General features: G+C 34.3%; 1 protein-coding gene across 2 annotated transcripts in view; it reads left to right on the top strand.

Moving 5' to 3' along the window:
* Positions 1-25,206, top strand: part of ELP4 (elongator acetyltransferase complex subunit 4) — a 153,724-nt gene that overhangs the window by 16,885 nt on the left and 111,633 nt on the right. For both annotated transcript variants that reach the window (XM_072863731.1, XM_072863732.1), the window contains exons 3-5: positions 777-898; positions 14,222-14,353; positions 20,070-20,209. In XM_072863731.1, coding sequence (XP_072719832.1) covers positions 777-898; positions 14,222-14,353; positions 20,070-20,209 — 394 coding nt within the window. The remainder of the gene's footprint in view (positions 1-776; positions 899-14,221; positions 14,354-20,069; positions 20,210-25,206) is intronic.

The following is a 25,206-nucleotide window of genomic DNA, read 5'->3' on the forward strand; positions in this document are numbered from 1 at the left end:
TTATTAAGACTTTCTAATTGTGGTAATTTCTGATACTTAACTTGCAACAAAGAAGCTGAAGGAAATATTAGCCTTTCTGAAGTCAGTGGGAGTTTGTATTTTTATTTCAGTAGGCAGAGATTCACAATCTCTGTTAACAAGTCTCACTTCTTAAACGATAAATTCATGTGTCTTTTGAATGTGTTCCTGATTTTGCACTGGTTAGCTTTCAAAAACGGCGTTGCAAATTGTCTATTTTTTCAGTATATCCATTTTGTAGTTCCCATGGTTTTGAAAGAAATGCAGATGTAAGAATGTCTCTATAACAAATAAGACCTTTATATAGCTTTAGCATGCCAAATATGATTAAATTTTGAAAAGCATCAATTAATAGATATTTTAAGCAAGTTGATTGATATTTTAAGTATTAAGAATATAAATATTAACACAGGTCTCCCAAATGAACAAAACCCCTTCCCATAAACCATGATTTCGGTAATCTTAGTTAATACTTATGGGAAACCTTGTTAGGAAGATAGCTCTGTTGCTGTTTCCCATCCATATCTTAGAATCAAATACATGATTGAGAACTATTTCTCTGGCTTGAGAAATTAGGAATACAATATTGTCAAGCATTATTTTTAAAGCTTTGGAATCATATTTTACCTGTTATCTCTGTTGTACATTATATACTCCAGGAGGTAGACCAAAAGAGGGCTATTACAGTGTTGTGAAAATATAGGTGGGTGATTTATCTAACAAAAAAGAAAAAATTCCAACCATTCTTGTTTTCACAGAGGAAGATAAATACGGTCTTTACTCCAGTTTGTTGTTCAAGTATTTTCTCGCAGAGGGAGTTGTCTGTGGACATGACTTGTTTGTTGCTTCTGCTAAAGAGCATCCTGACAACATCTTAAAGGTAAAGAAGACTCATAGCTTTTGACAAGTAAAGCTGTAATCTCTTGATAAATTTAAATACATTTTAAAGTGTATATATTGTGTAGTAAGAAATTAATTAATCTTGGTGATTCATAAGAATGTGTTGGGAAGTGCAGGAGTATTTACACTAGCCCGATTTGGGAATTAAATATAGCTCGCTAGCCTCCGTCTACAGACAATGGAGTAAGGTCCTCCGCAGGCCAAATCAGGCTAGGAGCCTACTATCCTTTATTTTGGTTATGGAAAAAACCAGACAGACTAGCTGGCTTAGTTGAATGGTTTGAGTAAACCCAACTGTTTACAGTTTCCACCTGCCTATCAGGAGGTGGAAGTTAAGCTGCTTCCTATATATTGTGGTGGAAACAGTGTACAATTTGTGTAGATATTTATTGTAGTTTCCTATAGAAAGAAAAATATCATTTAACATCTTTACAAATTCCTTTACATGTACTTTTCATTCTGACTGTCTTTTTTCTACTAGGAAACCTGATCAGCTTTGGATCAGGTCATATAGAAAGGTTCCTTTCAGACTTCAGTGAGGTCCTAATCAAACACTGATCGTTTCCATTATAAGGAAATTATATAAGGGGAAAAGCCCTATCAACACTACAAAAAATGCTGAAGTGTGAGGATAATCTTATAAAATTTCATTAAATATTTTATGTCTTTCTAAGGCTGTTTTTTTCTAATATCAAAAGGAACATATAATTTACTGATTACTTCTGCATCAAGTGAAGTCTGGCTATTTCCTTAAGAGTCTTCAGAGACTGGTTCTGGACAAAATGATTACTTTTCCTTTTTCCTACCTAGTGATGGTAGATTCTATGCCTTATCTACTCAATATTATCGTCAGTATTCAGGAAAAAGTATATTCTTAATGAAATGATATGATTGTGGTTATGAAAAATCTAATTATTTTTTTATGTTCTTGAACCTAAAGAGGATTCATTTAGGGGTGAAATATTTATAATTTTTTCTTGTGGTTTAGATTGTAGCCTAAACAAGTAGGTTAGAATTTGTTTGTGAAGTATGAATTACAGAAGAACATGCTATATTTTTAATAATATTTGTTTTTAAATAACTGATAATCAAGTTATTGACTCTCTGACTGTACAATACATGATCATTACGGTTGTTTTTCTCATCAAAATTAAATTATTCAAATGAATATTTTTACTGCATAGTATTAAAATTTCTTAAAATGGAGTAGCTAATGTATATTTTATTCTTCTTTCATTCACCTTTGAATCAATTGTTCATAGCATCTCATATTTTTCCTAGCTCCTGTTCTTTATGCTTTTGCAAGTTAATCAACAGGCATTGTTACATACATCTATCCTTCTTGTACCAGTTTCAGTTTGCGGTCAGTTAGTTCGATGTGACTTATTGAGCTCTGTTGTCTGATCCAGCATAGGTTTCCCTTCTTACTTTTCAGGGGTAGACACTAGGTAATAATACTGCATTCCTCTGTTGTAACTCTGTAGTGGTGTTACTATAAGAGATTATAAATGGATGGACAATATTACTACAGGAAAGTTGATGAAAACATAATTTTGTCTTCTTTTCTTCCTCCATTTGTGTGTTTATATATCCCACAGTACTCTTGTCTATGCTTTCCTACTCCTACCTTGACTTTTCAACACTTTTAACAGACAAGGCACAGCAGAGTTGATTTCTCTGATTTGTATTGCTGTCTGGAAATTGCTTCAGTGAAGTAACCCTGTAATATGCTATACATCAATCTAGAAAATTACGTACTTTCACACTTGGAAAGCTTACACACTTCTTGAAATGCCAATATGTGTTACCTAAAAAACATTATTGCATCACCTGGAAAAAGTCGATCTAAGACTGGCATTGGCCACAGTTAGGTCTCCAAATCACAGAGGTAAAGGAGTTTTCCCTACAAGTGTCTCACTTGACTTTTAAAAGAGAGGACCTTCAGGTGCTTCAAGAAGTCCTCTCCGGTCATAAAAATGAGCTGTTGGGGATTTGGATGTCTCCACCAAGTCAGGATTTTAATATAACATATCTGACTGTTGATTAACATTGCATTTTATTTAATGACATTAGTAATTAATTTATTTTCAGTATCTGATTGGACTGTATTCTTTACTGGAAAGGCAACGTATATTTGGTACATATCAACCCAAATTACACATTTTATGATTGTTTTTTGTTTTATAAAATTCAGGCATGGATTCAATATATTCTATGGCTAGTATTCTAATTAACTGATATTTTACATAAAGGCAGTTCCTTAACTGCCTTATGTCCATGTTGTATGGTCAGTCTGTACATTCAGTTCTCTGCTGAGATGCCATAATTGCCCTGTTCTAATTTTATGGTGTGATTGGAAGTTTCGTGAACCTATAACCAAGACAAATATTGCTGGTAGTAGGAAGGGGAAAAGACATTCTTATAGACCATAATTATCTTGAAATTGTGTATAACTAAAAGACAAGCAGAGGATAAAAAGCCCTGATCAGCTGCCTAAGATATATTATATTACCACCCACCAATTTATCCATCATCCTTTGAAAACATATTCATGCCTTTTGTAGTCAAAGCTCCTTCAGGAAATTGGCATTAAGACGTAATGCTGAAAAATTATACACCTCTGGTAAAACCTACAGAACTATATACATGTTGTTTTTTAGAAAGTATTTTAAACATTTGAGAGCATTTCTCTTCAATCTATATTCTTCAACAAAAGGCAACTTTTTACTATAAGGGCATAAGAACTGGGAATAGTGTAAAATACAAGAAATAGTATGGTATACTTCTGTGATCGATCATAAAATAAAACTGATTGCATTGGTAAATGGAAAACTAATTTAATAATAAAATGGCTGAAGGAAACATGGTATCTTAACGTTCCATTTGCAATACCATACCTTATTAAGTTTAGACTACAAATTATGAAAAGCTGTTACATGCTTAAGCTTAAAAACAAAGAGAAATGGGTTTTTTTCTTGTATCTATTTTCTTAACTTCACTGTGTTTAGTGGCTATATTTTTTTTTATAATTCAGCACTCTAAAGTTAATGCCAGCTATTTTGAAGTTGCATATAGTGTATGTGTTTGAGAATGGAACATAAAAATTTGAGTATATGGTTATATTTATTACAGAGGACATCTTAACTTAAACACTATTATGCTCTTTGTAAGAAATAGCAAGCAAGGGATTTGAATATTTCCTTGAACATCACTATAGCCAAAATTAGAACAGGCTGGCATCCACTCCAAGTTGGGCAGGGTACCAAACTGACTTCTGGAAGCCATAAAAATACAGTAACTATATAACAGCTTAGTTCTTTACATCCTTTCTCCTTGTTAGTGCCAAGGTATGGTTCCAGTCTTAAAAAAAAAAGTAATCTGTATCTGTGGTGGCTGCATTTCTGTATTTCTCACTTTTCCTACTCAGATTTGGCACTAAAATTCTAGAACTGCCTAAACTGCCTATATAAGAATCTCTTTGCCTTTTTTCCTGAGTAATTATTTTATCTAGACCTTGGCAGGGGGAACTGATTTTCACAAGTTTTAATGAGAAAAAATTGGATTATGTTTGCCAGTTATGAGCTCATCTTGAAATAAAGAGTGCTCTCTGTTAAGTTGCTTTTACCACGGAGCCTGTGCAAAGTTTGTCTCTCAAGAGGAGGACTTACTGGTCATTATACATGCTGGGAAACAGAAACTAGCATCCCCTGGAGTCCAACAATTTCCCTGTGGGATTCTGGCCAATGTTACCTCAATGACTATTGCATTGGGAACCTGGAAGCCTGAGGTGGAAGAGTGGGAGGTCCAGAACTGCTTTCTAGAGCTGCATCTGTTCATCTCCTGTGGAAAAGTTGAAGAAAGCTTTGTGCAATTTTTATGGAATTTCTCTTTTCAAGCTGGAATTTTATTACACGATACTTCTGGACACTGTTGAGATTGCCTTCTGGAGGTTCTCTTACAAGATGAGGGGATAAAAAGTACAGCCTTCAAGAAAAAACCTTACTTTGACATAGTCTATGAGCCTGCTGCTTATGGTGAGGATGCTTTTCCTACCTCTGCTATAGAGGATAGCAGCCTTAGAAGGAAATGCATTCCCCAAAATTCTACACCAAATCAAGTCCTTTGAGGCTTACCATACTAAGGTATGAAGTGATATTTACCTTGTACACCTGGTGTCATTGTACTTCCAAGTTTGAAAATGAACAATATGCAAACAGTTTGCTCTCTGGAGAACTGCAAAGAAGATTCTCTTGAGTAGTAAAGCCCTTAGTGTGCCCATGTATCAGATACACAGCTTCACTGTGTTTGCTGGACGTATCCTGAAGTCAAATCAGTCAGGAGAAACCACGCTAGTGGTCTAGGGAACCACAGTGAAAGCAAAAAATGCAGCATTACTTGGTGAGGAAACTGGGAGGTGCATGTAGAGAAGTATAATGGTTTATTAAAAAAAAAAATAGGGACAAGATTAAAAAAACCTCCAGGAACAAGTTTTTTAAAAATTCCTACCAAGCTGAAAAGATCTCTAAAACAAAAGTGGAAGTATACTTTAAATATGGCATTTTGCTTAAGTACTATGTCATTTGGAAAAGACTGAAGAAATTCCACTTCCAACGAGCTGGTTATACTGAGCAGACCTGAAGAACAGAAAGTGCACATTTACTCTTTTCCCACTGAAAAGATGAATGCAGAAAGAATCTAGCAAAATGTACTTTTGTTATTTCCAGGATTATTTAAAAAAATAATAACAATATACAACCCACTGAGCTTCAGTGTTGTATTACTGTGTATGCAAACAACCTCTTGAAAGAAAGCATAGCTGTCTACATGGATTTTTTTATTCCAGCAAAGTACATTCAGCCATGATGCTTACATTTTTCCCTCGTAGATATTACTCTAAAACATTATTTTGTCAAAAGGAAGGATGCAAACCTGGAAGAAATGATCAAGGCTGGTGACCAGGGCTTTCCAAGCTTCCATTTTGAGTGCTATTCTAACTCCTTCCTGTCTCTTCACTATCTGGTGTTGTGAAAGAACCTGTGTATGAATGCAAGAGGTGTTTTTTCTGTCCTCTGACATTTTTAGATGCTACGTAAAGAAATTAAAAGCATAACAACTTGAAAGGTAAAAATATATATTGAAGCAGGACTACATTCCTATTACCCTTTTTTTCCCAATTGTATTTTCAAAATACATGAGCTTGTTACAGTGATTCAGCTGCTGCATGCTGTTAAATGTTATCACTTAATACACAGAAATCCAATTACAGTTACAGCACTAGTGAACTTTCCTACCACCTTTTACCTCTCTTTCTGAAGTAAAGATAACCTTGTGGCACAGAGACTAGGGTTGAAGCTAACCCTAGCAGCTGTCTCAGAGTTTGAAAGTTCCTTTGAAAAAACTAATTTCTTTATTATATAGCTCTTGCTCTCATCTGTTTACTTTTCTTGCTTGCGTGTTGGGTAAATGGAATATCTATTGTACGTTTTTCTGTATTGAAATGCAAATATTTTAGTTATATTGTAATATAATTTTCTGCATTACAAAACTGTTATAAACTTGACAGAGAAGTTGTATGGCTGTGAAAGAGGATGCTGGAAAAAAATAATCGCTTCTGTTTAAAAAGAATGAAAACCTTTTAAGTAGTACTCATGCTGGGAACTCTCTAAAGTATAAAGCTTAGTCTTTGTCAAAAGTTCAGACCAATCTAATAAAAAGATTTTCCAGAACCAGAGGAAATAAATGTTTGGCTTAAATTTCAGGTTTCCTATCTACCAATCCTTGGCTGTTTATTAGGATATTTTCTTTCATGATCTTAGTTATGAAATGATGTTTGTTTTTAAACACAGATCTTACTTAGCCTTTAAATGTATCATAAAAGTAGTAGCTTAAAAAACCCAAATGTTTAGGCTTCAGTGTTCACAAATAACTATTTTACAAACCTAGTTGGTAACTTTGTAGAATTGATTTGTTTAATTAGTGAACTATTGCTTACAGTGCTCATCTGTAAAGGTGTTCATGAATAATGTTGTTATTGTTAAATCTGCTTAGGCCAGTGCACTATACACTGCAGCATAGTTTAAAGAATTTTGGAGAAGGGCACTCTCTCATTTTTATTTAGTTTCTTCACATTACTTTTTTTAGTATGTTGTTCTCTTTTTTGTTGTATTTATCTTTTACTTACTTAAGCATCATGAACTGATTTAGAAAAAGATGAAAAAAAAAAACATTCATCTAATCTTCTCATATGCATTCCTGGTTTCAATGTTGTGAAATTGAGCCGTAGTGCAAGGAAGTTATAAGCAAAGAGTTCTGTGACTTGACTGTAGGGTTTACTTCTGTGTATGTGAAGTAGAGAATATATTCTTACAGGTTAAAAAAAAAAATACCCCTTAGAGTACTTTCAATTAACCTTTTTTATTTCATAAAACAGGAATATTACTTCCCTTTTGTCTTCACACAATTCTCGTTTACCCTGGGTTGACATCCATTTGGTCCTTTTGAATGTCAAAGAAAAACTTCCGTAGAACAGCCTTACCTGGAGATGGAAATAAATTGTTGTACAAGGGCCACTGAAAGGAGAAAAATTCTGTATCCAGTCATTTGTGTTCTTTAACAATAGACCTTGTCTTCACAAGTGTTTACAATCAAAATAGAATCCTCCCCCCTTTTGGGAGCAGGGCCCTTTAAACTGACATTTATATAATACATTATTGGAAAGAAAATATTTACTTTTCCTGACTTACCATCTGGTGTCCTTTAAATATGAAAAATTAACATAATGAAAAAGAGCCTTAAATTCATGTGAGTTTAAATTATTTAAATATCATTGCAATTAGAGATCAACAGTGAATCATATTCCCTTTAATATTTTTTTTATTTCACATTTCTTTAATCATACCTGTGATTATATTGCATCGCAAAATAGTTGCATAAAAACATGTGAACAACATATTTATTGATACATAAATAGATAATGTTTTAAATTCTTAAGTACTATTAATTATACAGTTATTGAAACCCCTAAGGATCAAAGGTTTTTATATAAAAGGGATTTCACATACAGCTTGGATTATGTTGCTAAATAATAGCACAGTAGTACTTCTTTAGCATTGTAAAATAGCTTAGAGAAGAGTATGATGCCTATAGTTGGTGTAATGCATTGGTAATTAAGAGGGTGTGAGGTTAAGCTTCATTAACTGCTGTGGGATTGTATCTTGGATTTTATTATCCCCTAGAGAACATAAGAAGTGAGAGAGGTCAAACTGTTAGAATCTGATTTTGCTTCGTGCATCTGCCAAAACAAGGCAAGCAAAGTAATGTGGCAGCAAGCACAGAAAGACCTGGATTGCTAGCAGATACGGGTTGTACATTGTTTTATTACAAAGATAAAAGATTTATTAATGAAATAAATTATTTCATGTTTGCAATAAAGCCTTCATAAGCTTGGTTTCTAGGAAACAAAACTATTTTAATTGCATTGTCATTTAGTATTAGTGCTTTAGAAAACCTGGTTTTTTTCTAAATTTATTTTTTATTTTAAAACATGGCAACAAACTTCCTTCTCTTTTTTTCTCTTCCTACTACATCTCACTCTAGACACAGACGAGTGCCCCAATGAAACTGCATTTAATAACTTTAGCACTTGTCTGCCTTTTTGTATATTCATGCTGCATAGCAAAGACTTGTATTTTAGTTGACCCCAAGAAATGCTGTATATTTTCTTTTTTTTACTAATGCACTGCTACATGCTTTGTTTTTTTATATACCTTATGAGAGATTTGTCTTTTTTTAGCCTGGGAGAATGTAACAGTTCTCAGGAACTGACACACTGATGCCACAAAATTGTCAGTCCCAAAGCTTTTCAAAGCTATATGATGTGGGAGCTGAGATATTTTTAAAAAGAAATACGTTAAATAGAGATATTATGGGCTGATAAATCAACTCTCCTTTTCTTAGTCTGTCGTTTAAATAACAGACACTTTTCTTTCCAAATTCTGGATGAAATTTTGGAAGTAACTTTTAAACATTTTAATAATCTTGTATTCTTCTGAAATTCTGATTTTGATTCTAAGAATATAAATTTATTTAATCCTAAATAGGCTCATAATCCCAAATACTTTTTAAAATTCTGATAATTTTAGCAGAACTTAAGTGCTTTTTATATATGATAGAGAAGTACAGTTCTCAAACATAAATAATGTTTTAGTAAGACTGCTGGAAACTAGTGTCTTTGTTTCTCAGTTTGTAATGAATCTAGGAGAAAAGGAGTTGTGCTAAAGCCCTGCTCTTGAATCTCCCACACACAGATATTTTGAGGAAAAGCCCAGGCTTATCCATCTTTAAATGTCACTCATAGAAACCATGCCCTCCACTGCTCCCCATACGTGTTCTGCTGTATAGTTTTCAGTTGCATTTTTTTATAGCTGTGCCAGAAGCAGCCTGTGTTCTGTGGCTAGTTTGGCTGCTGGCCTGCTTCATCCTTTCCATAACTCATTTCTTTTTCCTTCTATTTTTAAGAACAATCTGAGAACTGATGAATGCTTTGGACAGTAATTAAATCTTTCATGACACTGAAGAGTTGTGAAGTATATATCCAACCAGCCAGCCTTTATCTTTGAGAATATACCTATGTTATGACAACTGGAGACTTTTTCTCACTTAGGTGCTCTGTTTCACTCAGGCACGGTCAGGTTTGGAAAGAGCTATTTCTTTGAAACAAAGAATAGCATTTAATTTGCAGTGTCAGAAGAGGGGAAACCCTTTTATTCCAGTTCTAGTTATCATGAAGATAAAAAAGAGGATATAAAGATAAAAAGAAATGTTTGAATCATTTCAATTTCCATATTTTCAATATTTCCCATAAAGCAGGTTTATAGAACTGTGTTCTGTGTCTGTAATTCTCCCCAGTCCCAAGCCTACTAACCAGTTTTAAGCTCCCTCCCTTTCCTAATGTGCTTATACAAAGATCTAGTTAAATGATTTTTTAAAACTATGGGCTGGGATATATGAATCAGTACATCCTAAGGAAAAACAACATTAGCGATCACCTATGTATTCTATTTAGTCTTTTACCAGGCTAATGAATGCATGCATGTTGGCTTCTAGTCAATGTAGACATACCTTCAAAGAGCAACCCCATGTTTCGCCTCTCTTTCATACAGTTTAGTGTAAATGGGAGGGAAACGGGTAAGCAGAAGCTGGGGTAATAGTGATAAAGTTAGGATGCAGATCTATAGGTAAACAGTCTTTATTAGTTCTGTTCATTAATCTTTATCTAAAATGTGTTCAAATTACAGATATACTCAGACCATGAATAGGATTGGAATTTTTTTTCCTATTTGTGCTTAAGTACAACATCTTGGAATGTATTTAACCAAGTTAATATACCAGGTGGAGCTCAAGCAATTGGTCTTCGATATACCAGTCAGCTCCAAAGGCAGACTACCTTTTCCTGATTGCAGCTGAATTATGTACGAAGCCTACTAAGAGTCCATAAAGTTCACATGCAAGAATATGATTCAGGATATGTTTGCTTTAGAGCAAAGTGTTTGTTGGGTTAGAAAATTATATGGCTGTGAGACCTAGTAGCCCCAGAAATGTCTTAAGTCTCAGTGCATCGTGTGAACATGTTTCTTGCATTGAGACAAGAACATGGTACATCTAAGAAACATATTCTTCAGCTAAGCATGGTAGTTATTAGGTAAATACATTTTGGAAAAGCAACTGAGGAAATAAGAGTTGCTCTTGGTTTGAGAGAGTTCTTCAAGTGCTCCTGGTTCCTTCTGTGGGGGAGCAAGGGACAGCATAAAGCAGACCTAAGCTGATGCATATGCCAACTGCCATGGTACCGAGTTACGGGTTTTCTCGTGTTGCTTTCTGTGAATTTAGTCATGTTTAAACAATCATTTTATAATGTTAGAAGTTTTTTATTACGTCAATAAAATCCCTTTCTTATGTCAGAAGTTAAAAGTTAACTATATTGGCAAAAAAGGATATTTCAGATGGATACTTAGCTAGGTTTTCATCTATGGCAGCCAAAATCTTTATCAGCTTCAGGTGAAACCATTTTTCCTTGATCTCTTAATCTGCTTCATTCTTAGCGATAGTTAAGGTATACCACAGTGCCTGATTGTGTTGCACTGATAGTGTATCTGTCTGATTGATTTGGACTGAGCTTCTCGGGTGTCAATAGCTAGTATTTGTAATGTCTCCCTTCCATATAGTGCCATGTAAGAAGGTTTTGTTCTGTGTTTGACTGCAAGGCAGGAACTTTTTTCAGTGTTACACGAGGGTATTGAAGTAGCTTGTACTTTATCAGTAATACTTGGAGAACCTCTCACCCCTTATTGTCTTGACCTCTGTTCTATTTTAGCATGAAATACAGTCTCTGGGTAAAACATACATTATGTGTGATTATGTAAAAGTAAATGTATATAGCTAAATGTCCCTTTCTCAAATTTGTCTTTGCCATTTATTATATAATAATAATGAACCAGTAGTACAGGTGATAGGCATTTGCAGTGATTCTAAAGGAGAAAAATACTAACTAACTTTAAGAAAATATCGGTGCTGTTTTTCTCTTTACTTACAGTAAAGGTGAATGGTAAAATATGCCATTCCCTGGATTCGGCTTTGCGGATGCTGGGATAGCTGCCCAGTGATACTACAGCAGGATGAGGTAGCAACTTGTTTTATCAGTGGTAGGATCTGAAACAGGGGCAAGCTCAGGGAGTTTGATGAAATGCTTAGGCAAGATTTCATGATCTCCTCCAAACTGTGGCTGGCACTTGTTTTCAGAAAAATAGAGGTTACCCGGCACTATAAAATGTTGCAGGTAATACCTATGAGCCAGTTGATCTTGGTGAATGAAAGGAAGAGCTATCTGGAAATGTTGTTTTGGCCTGCAGAATTATTCCTTTACAGAACTCATTTTTTAAATCAAGGTTGAACTTATTTACTTTTTCATTACTATAATTGAGCAGTATTTTGAGATGATCACGTATGAGCAGTTCTTCACTGAAAAGAAAGACCTTTTTAACTTAGCTAGTTAAATCTATGAATAACTGTATTAGGAAATTAAATCTGCATAATAGTTTAACTGTTCAGTAATTTGTTTTCAAAATAGCACCTTAATTGGAAAATAAGATTAATTAACTATTTATTGAGGATACCCGAGTTACAAAATTAGAAATTCAAAATAACATCTTTCTTCTTTTTTAGAAAAATTCTTTATATAATGTTCTTAGAAGTAAATGCAAGGAATTTGCATCTGCGTATATGTGAAATGCATTGGCGTGCTTGTCAGCTCATGTTTGTATTTTATGCTTTCTCAGAACCTTTCAGTACAGTGTTCTGTTTTCATTTTCTCTGATGTGTCAGAAATCTTTGTCTTTCTTTGGTTTGAAAGTTTCCCTGCTTTCTTTCTGGGTAGATATAAGGAAACTTTGACAAAAGTAAATTTATTTTTTTACTGAAACATCTGTTACAAATCTGTAAATTTAATGAAAGCTGTAAATACTAACTTAAAATTATAATCTACCCAAAGATTATAAGCTACCCATAAAGCTTAATTTTTACAGCCATAGTAATATGAGTTTATTGTATACAAGTGTATCTTTTAAACAAGCTGTAAGAAATCTGAAAGTTTCACTTGGTACATAACCATTCTCAGGACGAGTCTTTACCAGGCTTTTGCAGTTCATTTGCAAAAAGAAAGTAAATAAAATAAAATAATTTGCTCAAAGGTGTGGCTTGCATCTTCTGCTTAGCTGCTGAAACACATAGGTACGGTTGTTCTATTTCTACAACTTTATTGAAGTAACTACATAAAAGTTTTCATAGCTTCCATTACCTTTTATCTCAGAGGGTGTACTGACCAACCACTGAAAGAGAGACAGAAACAACTGTCCTGAAATTAGAAACATTTGTTCTCAAATTTGTCAATAATTGTAGATGTTATGTTAATTTACACTAGAGAAACAAAAATAACGCATGTTGTTCATAAGATTACATACTGAACTATATACAGGTTTTCTCTCCTGTATTCTTTAATACTGAATTAGTGTAACACTAAACCCAAAATGGATTAATTTAACCTTTCATTGTCTTCTTTCTATGTGTGTCTGTACCATGTCTGCCTACATAAAGCTATGAATGTCACCTAGGTGTTTATGGTCAGTGTCAGCTCTGCCTATGTTCAGTGTTTCATGTGTATCCCATACTTCGATCGAGATTCTTCTTCTAAAGTTTTCAAATTTGGGTTTTTTATGTCTTCACACCTAATACCTTATAACAGAGATACTGGCTAGCTCTATATATTTTTAACCCTTGAGACCATGTCTCAGTTCTCTCCTAAGAGTCTTTGCTTAATGAAATCTTAGTTTTCAAGTAACTCTTGATCTATTTTAAGCAGATAAAGAGTTCCTGTGCCCTCCAGCTTAACACAGATGAGTGATAAAGTTGGGTCAGAAAACTTGGTTGCACTTCATTCCTCTAGTAGGTGTAGAAGCCCAATGCATAAACCATTTACTTTTTCAGCAGTGCAACAAAGGTAGAAAGCAGGAAGTTTGTAATAAAACTTTGTTCTTAATCTAGGTCTAAGTCAAAGCTGCAATTCTGTCCTCATAGAACAATTAAACCCACCATGCTTTTTTTTTTTTAAAGCCAGAGATGTTTGCATTAGAAACGTATAAAAATTCCAGGATTAAATATTTGCCCCTTCCTTTTACTCCCTCGTTTGTGTTCATGAGGTATCCGTCATTACTAGATGTCATGCCTAACGGTTAGCAAAAGAGAAGATTCAAACCATCCTGTTACAGTTGTTTTCAGCCTGTGTCTATTGTGGCTATTGTGGTCTGTTAAATGCTTTTGAAAGATTTACAGAAGCTAACAAAGAAAAGTGGTCTTATTATAAAATAGGCTTAAATTCACTATGCAGGGAACTTTATTCTCAAAAATAGAACAGTTTAGGAGATCAACTTTTAAAAAAGATTTTTTTAAAAAAAAAGGAATATAGATGCTGCTCAAGATGTGTTGTTTGCGTAAAGAAGAGTATACAATGTGATATTTCCATTCTACATTCTCTTATATTTATATAATTCATTTTTCCCATAATAATTACATGGTTTTTTTCATGCTCAGTATTAGTAGGAGCCAGGCTTTCAGAACAGTTATTTTAATCAAGTTTTGTTACAGATTTTACAACTGTCCATTATATTAAGATAAAAATCTGATAAGGGGGATAAAAATCTGAACTGCCATTTCTACTGTAGGTCGCTGACATTCTTTCACTCTCCACCTGTAGGAACTTCCAGCCCCTCTGCTTGATGATACCTGCAAAAATGAACTGGGAGAAGAAGCAACAGCTGTTAAGTCTGAAGATTTTCAGGATTCTATGAAAATAGCCTGGCGCTACCAAAATTTACCAAAAATGGAGGTAATCATTATTTCATACTTTTTTCCTCTTGCAGTCAAAATGAATTTGCAGAACAAATGCTTTGCAGTAGAATCTAGATAACGGAAACTGCTAATGGACAGTGTTACAGGATTGCCTCCTCAGGGTAAATTATCATACACCACTATATTTTTTGATTACTAGAGATAGAGAAAGGGAATTTGAGAGTTTGCAGGAACTGTAAAACTTAATACAGACAATAATAATTTAAAAAACATTAAAGTTCCATGGGATTTTTCAATGAGTATTATTAAATTGAGACAGCTTTTTATGAAAGGTTGAATAATTTGGTCACTTACAAACTTTGCCCAAATTTAGTTGTACACAAATTACTTAAGTAGGTTTACTCAACAGTACTTATTAGATCTCTGTAGTGAAAGTACTGTGTTGAAGCAAGCTGTTGACCTGCTTATCCATGTGCATAACAACTAAAGTAAGCACTTGAGATTATATCAGCTTCACTGTCACTAGAAACTAATCACTATGCAGGGAGAATATAAGAAACAAGCCCAGTGGTCAGTCTTTCAGAGTTTACAGTTGTTAGTGTTTTATGAATAATATATCTCCTGTGGCTGGTGGCTTTCTTATTTAATCCAGTGGCACAATCAACCTTTAGTAAAGTTACAGCATTTTTGACTATACAGAACAAAAAACTTGTTTTGTCTATACATTTTAGCCTACATTTATAAATTCTGGTTTAGATGTAGTCATAAATGCCTAGTAAGTTCAGTCGTATCCTTAAAAAACATAATTGGAATGTGACAAAATGATCCTACAAGGCTTGGCATGTTTGGTTTTCTGTGAAATTGCATAGACATGGCTATATAGTTGTGTCAGAAAAGACTTATATATGGTGACATGCCAAATGAAACAGCCTCCAGGGTAATCATATAATCTCATCAATTTTATTATTGTGGAGCTTGCTGTGCCACTCTGAACCATCCCCAAAATAATTTGTCTGTTTTAAAATCTAGCAGAGTTCCTCGTACATTGATAGGGAAACAATTGCATGTTGTTAACAAATAGTGTTCTGATGTTCTAACAAAATAGAAAAACATATAAATAATCCAGTTAGGTGTGCGCTCATCTTCTGTAACTTCATAGAAGTAATCACTTCTTCCACTAATATAATATTTCTCTACAATACATGATGTACTTGTCCTCGATTATTGAAATTTGATTATACAAGATAGAAAAAAAAGGTCAATCTTTTGTGGGGTGTTTCCCTTCTTATTATTGTCACTGTCTGAATTGCATGCTGATCATTCTGAATAGTTGAGGTGCAATATTTTTAATGTATATCTTAAATTTATTAAAAAATTAAACTTGCAAATCAAAGTCTAATTCTTAAGCTAGCTATATCTAAAATTCCTTGGGATATTCTAATTAGTGAAAAATAGTTTTGAAATTTATATTTTTCAATATTTTATAATGCAGTTATCATAAAATTTTGGTGCTGTGCTAAATTGATTTGATTCGTAAATACACTCCATTGAGGAAAAATCTGATGTTGCCTTGCAGCACCTTGGATGTTTAATACATTTAGTACAATCATTTAATTAACAACTTTAGTTGTGATTTATTCTTTAAATTTTCTTTTGGCAGAAAAAATTAACTTTGAATAAAATTTCAAGGTGTATTTTCCAAACTGATTGGACTAATAAACTAGTGCTTTTTCAAAAACTACTGTCAAATAGTTTCAAGTATGAAAGAGAGAAAATAGCTTTGCTTTTAACTAGAACTCAAAACATGTTAGCAGAAGACTTTTCCATCCAATATCTGGCTTTACGTCAAGTAAGAATGCTGAGTAAAAGCTGTCTTTGTGGTATTTTTGATGCCTAATTTGGTTTTTATTTCTAAGAAATAAAAAAGATTTTCATTAATGGTTCAGATATTCCCTTCCCATTTATTAGACTTCATATAGACCAGCTAGGTAATTCATTTTTGTTCTTATGCATGGTATTAATATCAGTACTCTTCGTAACTATCACAGTTTCTCTTTACATATTGCATATACCTTGTACATCAGAAAAAGACAGAAGTTTTATAAGAATTCTGACAGAGTAATGGGTTGTTTTGTGCTTGATGTACCTTTGCCAGTTTGTTACTTTCATCTGTATCAGAGGTTAATTTCATTTAAACTTTTGAGTATATGGATAGCCTATTTTGCAATGCAAGACAGTGTGTTTTTTTCTTTTCTTTTTTTTTTTTTTTTTTTGAATGAACTGCTTATGTTCTTGGGGCAATATATAAACTGTCACAGCATGAAATCAATTTTCTGCCTTGATTCATCCTAAATCTGAGATTTCTAGCACATTAGTATTGCAATTAGAAACATTAACAGCAGACGGTAGCATAAAAGCACGCTCTGCTCACTGACAGTTTAGTGTATTTCTCCTTGTGCAAAACAGGAATCCAGGAAAGAACAGGCTTGAGCCTCCAATCCACTAATAAATTTATCAGATCAAACTTAAGAGGAATGGAAAGTCTCTGCTTCGCGCTCTCCATGGTCATTCTGCTAAGGCAGATTATTCATGCTTACTTGATTCAGGTAGGCTTTTTGCAAGCTTCCCTGCTAAGCCTGGGAATGCAGTACATTGAGGCCTATTCATAGGCTTCTGACATAGACCGAGCTTTTATTGCATGGTGTTTTATTATAGCCAAATCCCAGTCTCCACCCAGTTTGTAGGCACTGTGCTTATTCTTTTGAATCAAGAGAGGTTATCACCTACCTTAATCCATGCAGCAGGGTGGATTAAGGACACCAATGTGCCTCAGGATTCTCAAAGAGGATCCTGGAAACTTCTTGTTTCTTCTTTTTTGCTGTCTTTACTAAACTCTATTGGGCCTCAGTAAGGATTTGCATCTGAAATGGGCAACCTGGAGCTTTTCTCAATGAAGACATCAGATCAAAGTTCAGTTAGTCAAGGCCTTTCTAAAACATTAAGGGGGCTTGGAAGTACACAATAAAAAGATGAGCTCTGGCAGAGATTGCAGTAAAAACATTCTGATCTGTAATCCGGATAAAGAATAGATTATAGGCCAAAGAACAGCCCCTGTTTAAATTGCTTTCAGAATCCTCGTTTTAAATAAAGTTACATTTTACATTAAAAATATTTAGATTTGGATAGACTGTTATGTTTTGTTGGACTTCCTTCTTTAAAAATCAGGTGCTGATAAATAAATTGGAACACTGACTTAGAGAATGTATTTTTCTATCTTTTTCTGAGTAAAACTGATCTGCCTCTTATGACTAGATATACATGAGCAATTTTGTGGGGTTTTTTAATTAGAAACTAATTATTTGTTTTAATGAAAAGTTTGGGGTTGGTTTGGTTATTCAGTTGTTTTTGTAGGAAACATATTGTATGATTGTTATTGTTTATATTCTCTGATAACTGACCAGGCCTAACATCCATTAATCAAATAATTTCAAAATATTTACTCTAAATCAAATTATTCTAATTAATCTTAACAGCTTAATATTTTTTGGTAAGCTGAAGCATGAAATAAAATTGTGGAAATACATAGCATGATTGATTTCAGAAAGGTTAACGATAAATACATGGGCATGTCTGGCATGTCTGTATTCTTTCTTTTTACTGTTATAGTACTTATTTTATTAGCAAGACCAAGGTTTATGAAAACCACAAGCTTTCTGTAATAATTGGATTTGGAACTAAATTTGTCGCTCAACACAAAAAATTATTGGGATCCCATTATTGTAATAATTCAGTATACCTATTGTCATTCCTGTATATAGCAAGAATAGCAGATGTTGAAATTGGAGCAGGAGTTGTTCCAAAGAATTTTCATTGCATACACACACAACTCTGCTCAACTTTCAGATAGCGGATAAAATGTATATATTGGCCTGCTTAAAAGAAAAATCCTTTTATAGAATGTTCTAAGTTGTTACAGAACCTACTGAGAAACTTTTGAAATTATGAGGGGTATTTCTGGTCACTTTTCAAAAGTAATTCCATGCTTTTAAGTACAAACAAAATAGCATTTCATTTCACCTACCAATCCAAACTTCTCTTCAGAATGACCTTTAAAAGGCATTCTGTTCTGCAGTGTGAATGTCTTCAACATCTCTCTTACTTTCAGCTCTTACCTTTTTTGTCTCACCTGTCCTCTTTCACAACCACTGAGATATTTCATTTTATTTTAATACCTTATCATTTAATATGCGAGGTGGCTCTTGGCTTTTGTGGGGGATTCAGCTTAGCAGTAAGTCTTGGAGTTGGGAGATAGTAAAATGACTTAAAAATATTTTTGCACATTCCTGCATTGTACAATGCAAACTTCAGAGGCAGTCCAGGCTTAGGGTAGTTGTCCTCAAAATAAACTAATAGGTGATCTTTCTTTTGACCTGCAAAGCCGCTGTTAAAACTCTAGGATCCAGCACCTTTCTTGGTCCAGGCGTCTTACCAGTAAGAAATATTGTGGGTTTGATTGATACTTGTATTACAAAACTTGTTTGGTTATTCTAAGTGACCTTTCTTTTTCCTCAGAAGAGTTAGAACAGTTGATGAGAGATAATCTGATCAGGAGCACAGTGGTGTTTGTGCCATAACCTAAAGATCAATTTTAATATTGCTTTGGTAATATTACTGTTACTCCTTTACAGTGTGTACATTAAAAAATACTATATGGTGGTTTACATTCGTGCCAAGTGTTTACCTTCCCTGGAAGAAACTAACTGGCCTCTGAGGTTTACTCTGCTTGACTGTTCTTTCCATGATAACTTTTTTTTTTTTAAATGGGAAGGGCAGAAAAGATGAAGAAAATGGATTGTTACATGAAGAGGAAAACCTTTTCAATTCCTGTAGCAGACAGCTACTACATACTTGAATAGTGCATATTATAACAATCTAGGGGGTTTTTAACATTACATGTATAATTCAAATAATGTTGCAGGTTCCATGCTGAACTCCATTAATGTGGAACAAAAATATGCATTCATTTCCTCTGTTTATTTACTAGCAAAACATACTCAAAATGTGTGATTCCTGCTATGGTGTATATTAAATTTGGGAGTTTTATGATGTTTTATATACCTAAAATTGAGAGCTGATAAAAAAATACCTTCATTATAGTAAACCCTGGTTATTGTGTATAATGTCTGTGCAATGCTCAACCTGCTATTTATTCAAACTTCAAGAAATTAAAAGTAGTTTTTAACTATTTCCTCTTTTTACAATTTTCTATTAAAATCATATATATGAAGATGCAATGGTATTTTTTCTTACTGATCAAAAATAAATAAAGTGAAACGTTTTCAAAGTCAACTAAAAATGTTTCTGTAGCACTATATAATTCACAGATACTGAAAAATCAGATAGGTGTAATGTGTCATGGTCTGCAGATTTCATATATCTGGCCTTTTGAAATTTGTGATCATATGTCTAGGATGTGCAAAAATACATTCTTTGAAGTATCTGAATGCACTTTGGTGATGCAACTTGGAACAGTAAGGGTTGAATTCTGTGTGAAAAATTCACACTATAGAATGCCAACAGGGGAACCAAAACTTAGTAGCAAATATTATAATGTTCTTCTACTTGAAGCTTATACTTAAGCTGAATGGGAAAAAAAACAGAGTTTTTTTTTCAAGCATATTGCTAGTTAATTATTTTCTTTTGACAGATAATAATTCAATAGGTTATTGTAATCAGTATTGTTGTTTCCACAGGCCAGCCCAACAACATCTACAAAGTTTGGCCATTATTATGATGTTTCTAAAACAATGTCTCCAGAACTGTTTCAGTCCATAAAATGGCACAGTTTTTACCTTCCCGAAGAATTGTCTTTACAGACTAAACTGAAAATATGGTAAGTTGTAATACCACGTTCTTCTGTTGTGTGTTCAAATTTTGTCTGCGTATTAGTAGTAAAGGATATTTTTGCATCTACACTTGCTGTGAAAAATCTTGTAGCCACGCATGGCTCACAAACAGTTCAGCTGTGGTTCTCATGTCAGTGCTACATGCCATGACTGGCAGCAAAGCTGCTGTGGCACAGAGACAGCTCAGTATACTGACTCCTCAGCTGTGGGAGGAAGGAAGTTGGCAGGGACAATTAAGGCAGACATTACTAGGACAGCCTAGGACACAGCTGCATGTTCAGTCCAGCCCTACTGACAGCTGAGTGTGAGGACTGCGGAAAACTATTACTATCTGTCTGTGAACTACTCCCTGAGCACCATGCCCCATCAGCTTTCAGAGATGTGTGTGTCAGGTGGCTATCAGTCTTAGGAAGATATCCATACAATTTTTAGGGCTAAGAAGACAGGCCATCCTTGACCTACATAGCTTAGAATGCTATATCTGATTAGTTTATTATGTGACTTTTACTTCTTACATCCTACAGCTTCACCTAAGGAAAATACAAAATACTGTGAATAGAATTACAATCACTAATTATGTCTTGCACAACACCCCTAATTCCAGAGAAAATCATAAACTCTTCTCTGAATGAATAAATTATTATAGTTTATGTCTATCAGTAATGAATTAAGGAAGACCAAGAGAAAATGAGTGACAGTAGCGAAGACTCTTATTAGCCTGTAGCACACACATCCATTGTATCTTTCTTGGAGACATTTCAAGTCAAGTCAAACATCAAATACAGGCTAGCAATCTCTTTGTTCAGCCCAGCCACTTAATTTATATAATACCTAGTTTTATAGATCCCGGTGTATGGGGCCAGTTCCTGGAAGCAGTAGTATGGTATGCTTTATTGTGATTGATTTTCATTACAGTACACTCAAATGTAAAAACTGAGATTTATGAAGGAAGCACACTATGAAGCACCTTTCTTAGAGCTGTAGAAATGCAAAAGCCAAGTCTCTTTGTAATTTGTTTTTGTGTTACGTGATGAAATGTCACTGGTTTGTAAAGTAAATTCTTGTGATGTTGTAAAAAAAAAAAAATACACTTTCAGGAGAAAGCAAAGAACTTATATTTTATTCTTTCTGTAGTAAATATTTGAACCAATTTGATTTATATATTATGTATAATTATTATTTTTTTTAGTAGCAGGGTCATAGAGGATAGACACAAGGGTATCTGACAGATAGGTTGCAAGTGCTTCACATTGTTATTGAGCAATTTAGCTCCCTTTTCTCTAGCTAACTAGAATGTCTCATGACTCTGGGCTTAATTCCACTAACTATATGGCTGTCAAGTATTTGTACATTTTACATTAAAATCAAATTAACTTATATGTGTAGTATAGGAAATGGACTTTAACTTTTATGCATTTGATTTTATAAGACTTGCTTAACTCTGGTACTTTCCTTGTGTGCTGTCCTGATAGAAGTTCATCATTCTTACCATATGAATTCTATTCTTATTTTTAGTTTTAATCTAATGGAAAGATTAGATTTAGTTAACTTGCTTGGAAAATTGGTAGAGCACAGAGTGATGAGGTGAGGAACATGATCAAATAAAGATGGATTTCAGAAGGCTTATCTCCTTTTCTTCTCCCTGCACCCACAACATGGGTCTCCTTCAAGAAGCCTTTCCTGAGGAAATGAAAGAATTGTATTGTTGGGAGTAAAGGCAGGTACCAAGGTAACAGACAACCACCATTCTAAACATTGTTTTCTTAGACCACAATGCAATGTAATAAGGGACAGGAAGGAGTAAAGAACACATTGGGAATAGTGAATTCTCAGACAGAAATCTGTGGGAACTGTGAAGAGATGTGTACGTCTCTTTCTTCATTTACAGTAGATCATTTGTCTTCTAACTTTGATTATTGTCTTTCCTGACCACAAACACCACTGGTTTTGGATTCCCTCTATTAAAAAGGTTATACTAGGTCAAGGTTAAGGCAAGGTGGGAAGAAGAATTTTTCAGAATTACAGCCTCTGAAATAAAGCTTGTTTCTCTGTAGAGGAATGGAAGATTTAAGCTTCCCATAATTACAGTCATTCAATTTTGACACACATTTAAAAAATAAACTGAATTAGAATTTCAACTTCTGTTCATCAGTGTTGTATAACTGGAGATCTTAAAAAATGATGGAAGTGGAGAAAAGCTGCTTCTCCCATTACCCCAATCCCCAAATTGATGTGCACCTAGCACAGTTAATATCAGCAAATTGGACAATCCAATTTACTTAAGGAAAGACCAGGTTAGAAAATACGTCAGTGTTTTCAAGCTGGGATCTAGTGAAGTTCATTGGTAAAACGTAAAGAATTGTCAAAGTTCCACAAAGTCAAAAAGGCCAAAGCAATGCCTGTCTTTAAGGAGAGGAGAAGGAGAAGACATCTCTGGGATAACATCAGTTCTCTGAAAAATACCAGAAAAAATAATATAATCTGTTTTTAAGCTTCTAGGGTAGTTTCACCCAGTATGTGTTTCCTTTGTTTGCTTATGGGTATTCAACTGGGATAGAGTCAAAAGGCTCTAAAATAAAACAGGAGATACTCTCCAGTGATAAGTCTGTTATCATGTCAAAGGAGGAACATAGACTGGTTTGACAGTTTTCTTTTTGTCATGTTGATTGTTAAATCCTTATCTTCTAAATAAGCTGTCACTGAGTCACAGCTGGACCTGAGTGAAGTACCAGGTTTTATCCCAGTGTTGGGTCTCGTAAGAATCTAGTACTAATTTGGCTTAATACTTATCCTGAGCGATGGATATCTTTATTGCAGTCATAATGTCAAATTTGGAAAAAAGTTAAAGGAATAATTGCATGCAGATGAGGTAATAGAATTAGAATTCAAGAAGAAGATTTGGGTCGGTGATCTGGAATAAACTATATGGAATTCAGTGAAGACATGCTGAATATCATACTAGTAGGAATAACTAATGTAACAAATAAAAAAGTGCAGCAGGTCTCCAGAAGAAGATCTGGGGTTATAAAGTATCTTGAACATAAAATATATTAGCAGTGTTGTGTGATTAATGCTACTGAAAAGCATAATTTAAAAAGCATGGAGGTGATAAACCGGAATTTACTGTGGAAGACATGCAAAGTATTTCTGTTCTGCTCAGCCATAACAAGGCTGTCCAGTTTTTCATAGCATCCTTCAAGAAAACTCTGGATCAGTTAGAGAAGGTCGTGAAGATGGGTGTACATCTAGAACTGAGATGTATGGCCTGTGACGGAAGAATGGAAGTTCTTAGACAAATCTAAGCAGAGTCTTGAAGCACGTTAAAAACTGACATACAGAGGGTAGTAAGTGGTGTCTGCTGAAGGCAGGACAAGCAGTAATGGGCTACAGTAAACTGTAGCGGTAGAAATAGAGGCTGGAAATAAGGGGATATTTTTCTAATGATTAGCACGAGAAGAAGTTGCCTTGCAGACACAGGTTGGGAGTATTGTAGAATCTCCGTCATTGAAAATTTCTAAGGACAAGTTAGGTAAATATCTGTCAGAGATGGTTTAGATGTAGTTCATCTTGCCTTGGGGCAAGAAGATAGACTACCTGACCTCTTGAGGTCCTTTTCATCCCTATCTTCTGTGATTCTTTAATACACATTAGTCACAGTGTATTAAATCCAATACTAAGTATGAATGTTACCAATTACTTCATTGCTCTCAAAACACTTATGCTTTTACAGAAACCCAACAGGCTGGTACTGTATTTTTTACAAATATTGTGATGAAATTCTGAAGGAAGCGTTCCTTTCTCAAGGAATGAAAACAAACTCACAGTCCTGTCAGGATGATTTCATTAAAGAAAGTTTATAAAAGGGGGAGGCAAAAGATATTATTATGTTGGCATTACCATTTGGAAAATCAATACAATGCTTCTGGCATCTAAAGCTAACTTCAATATATCATCAAATAGTAAAAATTTCTGTTCTCTTGATTAACTAGACAACGATTTGGAAGAAAGTAATATGGTAGTCACAGTTAACCCTTCCAACAGAAGTCAACAATTTGTATTAGACCTCATCTTTGAGGTTTTTATTAGTATTTGTATTAGACCTTTTATTATTATTTGTATTAGACCTCATCTTTGATGGTTTAAGTTCAGGCTGAACTGTAACTACAGCCATTGAAGAGGCACCTTAAACTATGTAGTCATCGTGGAAAGCATACCTAATCCAACCTACATGTCCTACATTGAGGTCGTAAGCTCTATGTTCTGCAATGACAAGCTAGTAATTGTAAAGATGGATTTTAGAAGCTCAGTATATTTTATATTGCACTTTTTTTATTAAATTATCATAGGTTCTGATGTGGGCGAGGCATTCCCTAAGTGTTGTCCTTTTTGGGTGGGGTTTTTTTTTCTGTTTTCCTGATAGAGACCTGCCACTTTTGTATGTAATTAATGTTCTTCAGAGAATGCACTTAATCTGTAACTTGTTAGATGCACCTAGAATTCACCTTGTTGACCAGCCTTACTTTTCCCTTTCGTTTTCAGTTAGAGGGTGACTAGCTTTGGAGGCCTTTGGTTTCATTTTTCCTCCTTGATATTTGGAACAGTTCTCTTCCCCCTCCCTTCTTTTCTTTGGGTAGCGAACAAGAAGAACAATCCTTTGCTCTCCTTTCCTTTCACCACTCAGGGATGTAACGACAAAGAACAGAGTATGCAGTTAAAGCAGAAAATATACAAGAAAAGTAATGTACCACATTTTCCTGTACAGCTTATACTCTCCTGACAGAAACAGTCAGTATAGCGAACATATATTTTACAATCCTTGGAAAAACAGTGATGCATCTTCTAATAAGCAAGGTCCTTTGTTGTAATGTTTTGTGGCATAAGAACCATGTATTTGTAAAAAGGACCAAATCATCTTGGTGCTTCTAATCCTCTAGCATCCCATTAAGAAACCTATTTTATTTAAACTGTTCTTCAGTGAGTGAAC

The sequence above is a fragment of the Ciconia boyciana genome, chromosome 6, assembly GCF_034638445.1.
Source record: "Ciconia boyciana chromosome 6, ASM3463844v1, whole genome shotgun sequence".
Taxonomy (NCBI): Eukaryota; Metazoa; Chordata; class Aves; order Ciconiiformes; family Ciconiidae; genus Ciconia; species Ciconia boyciana.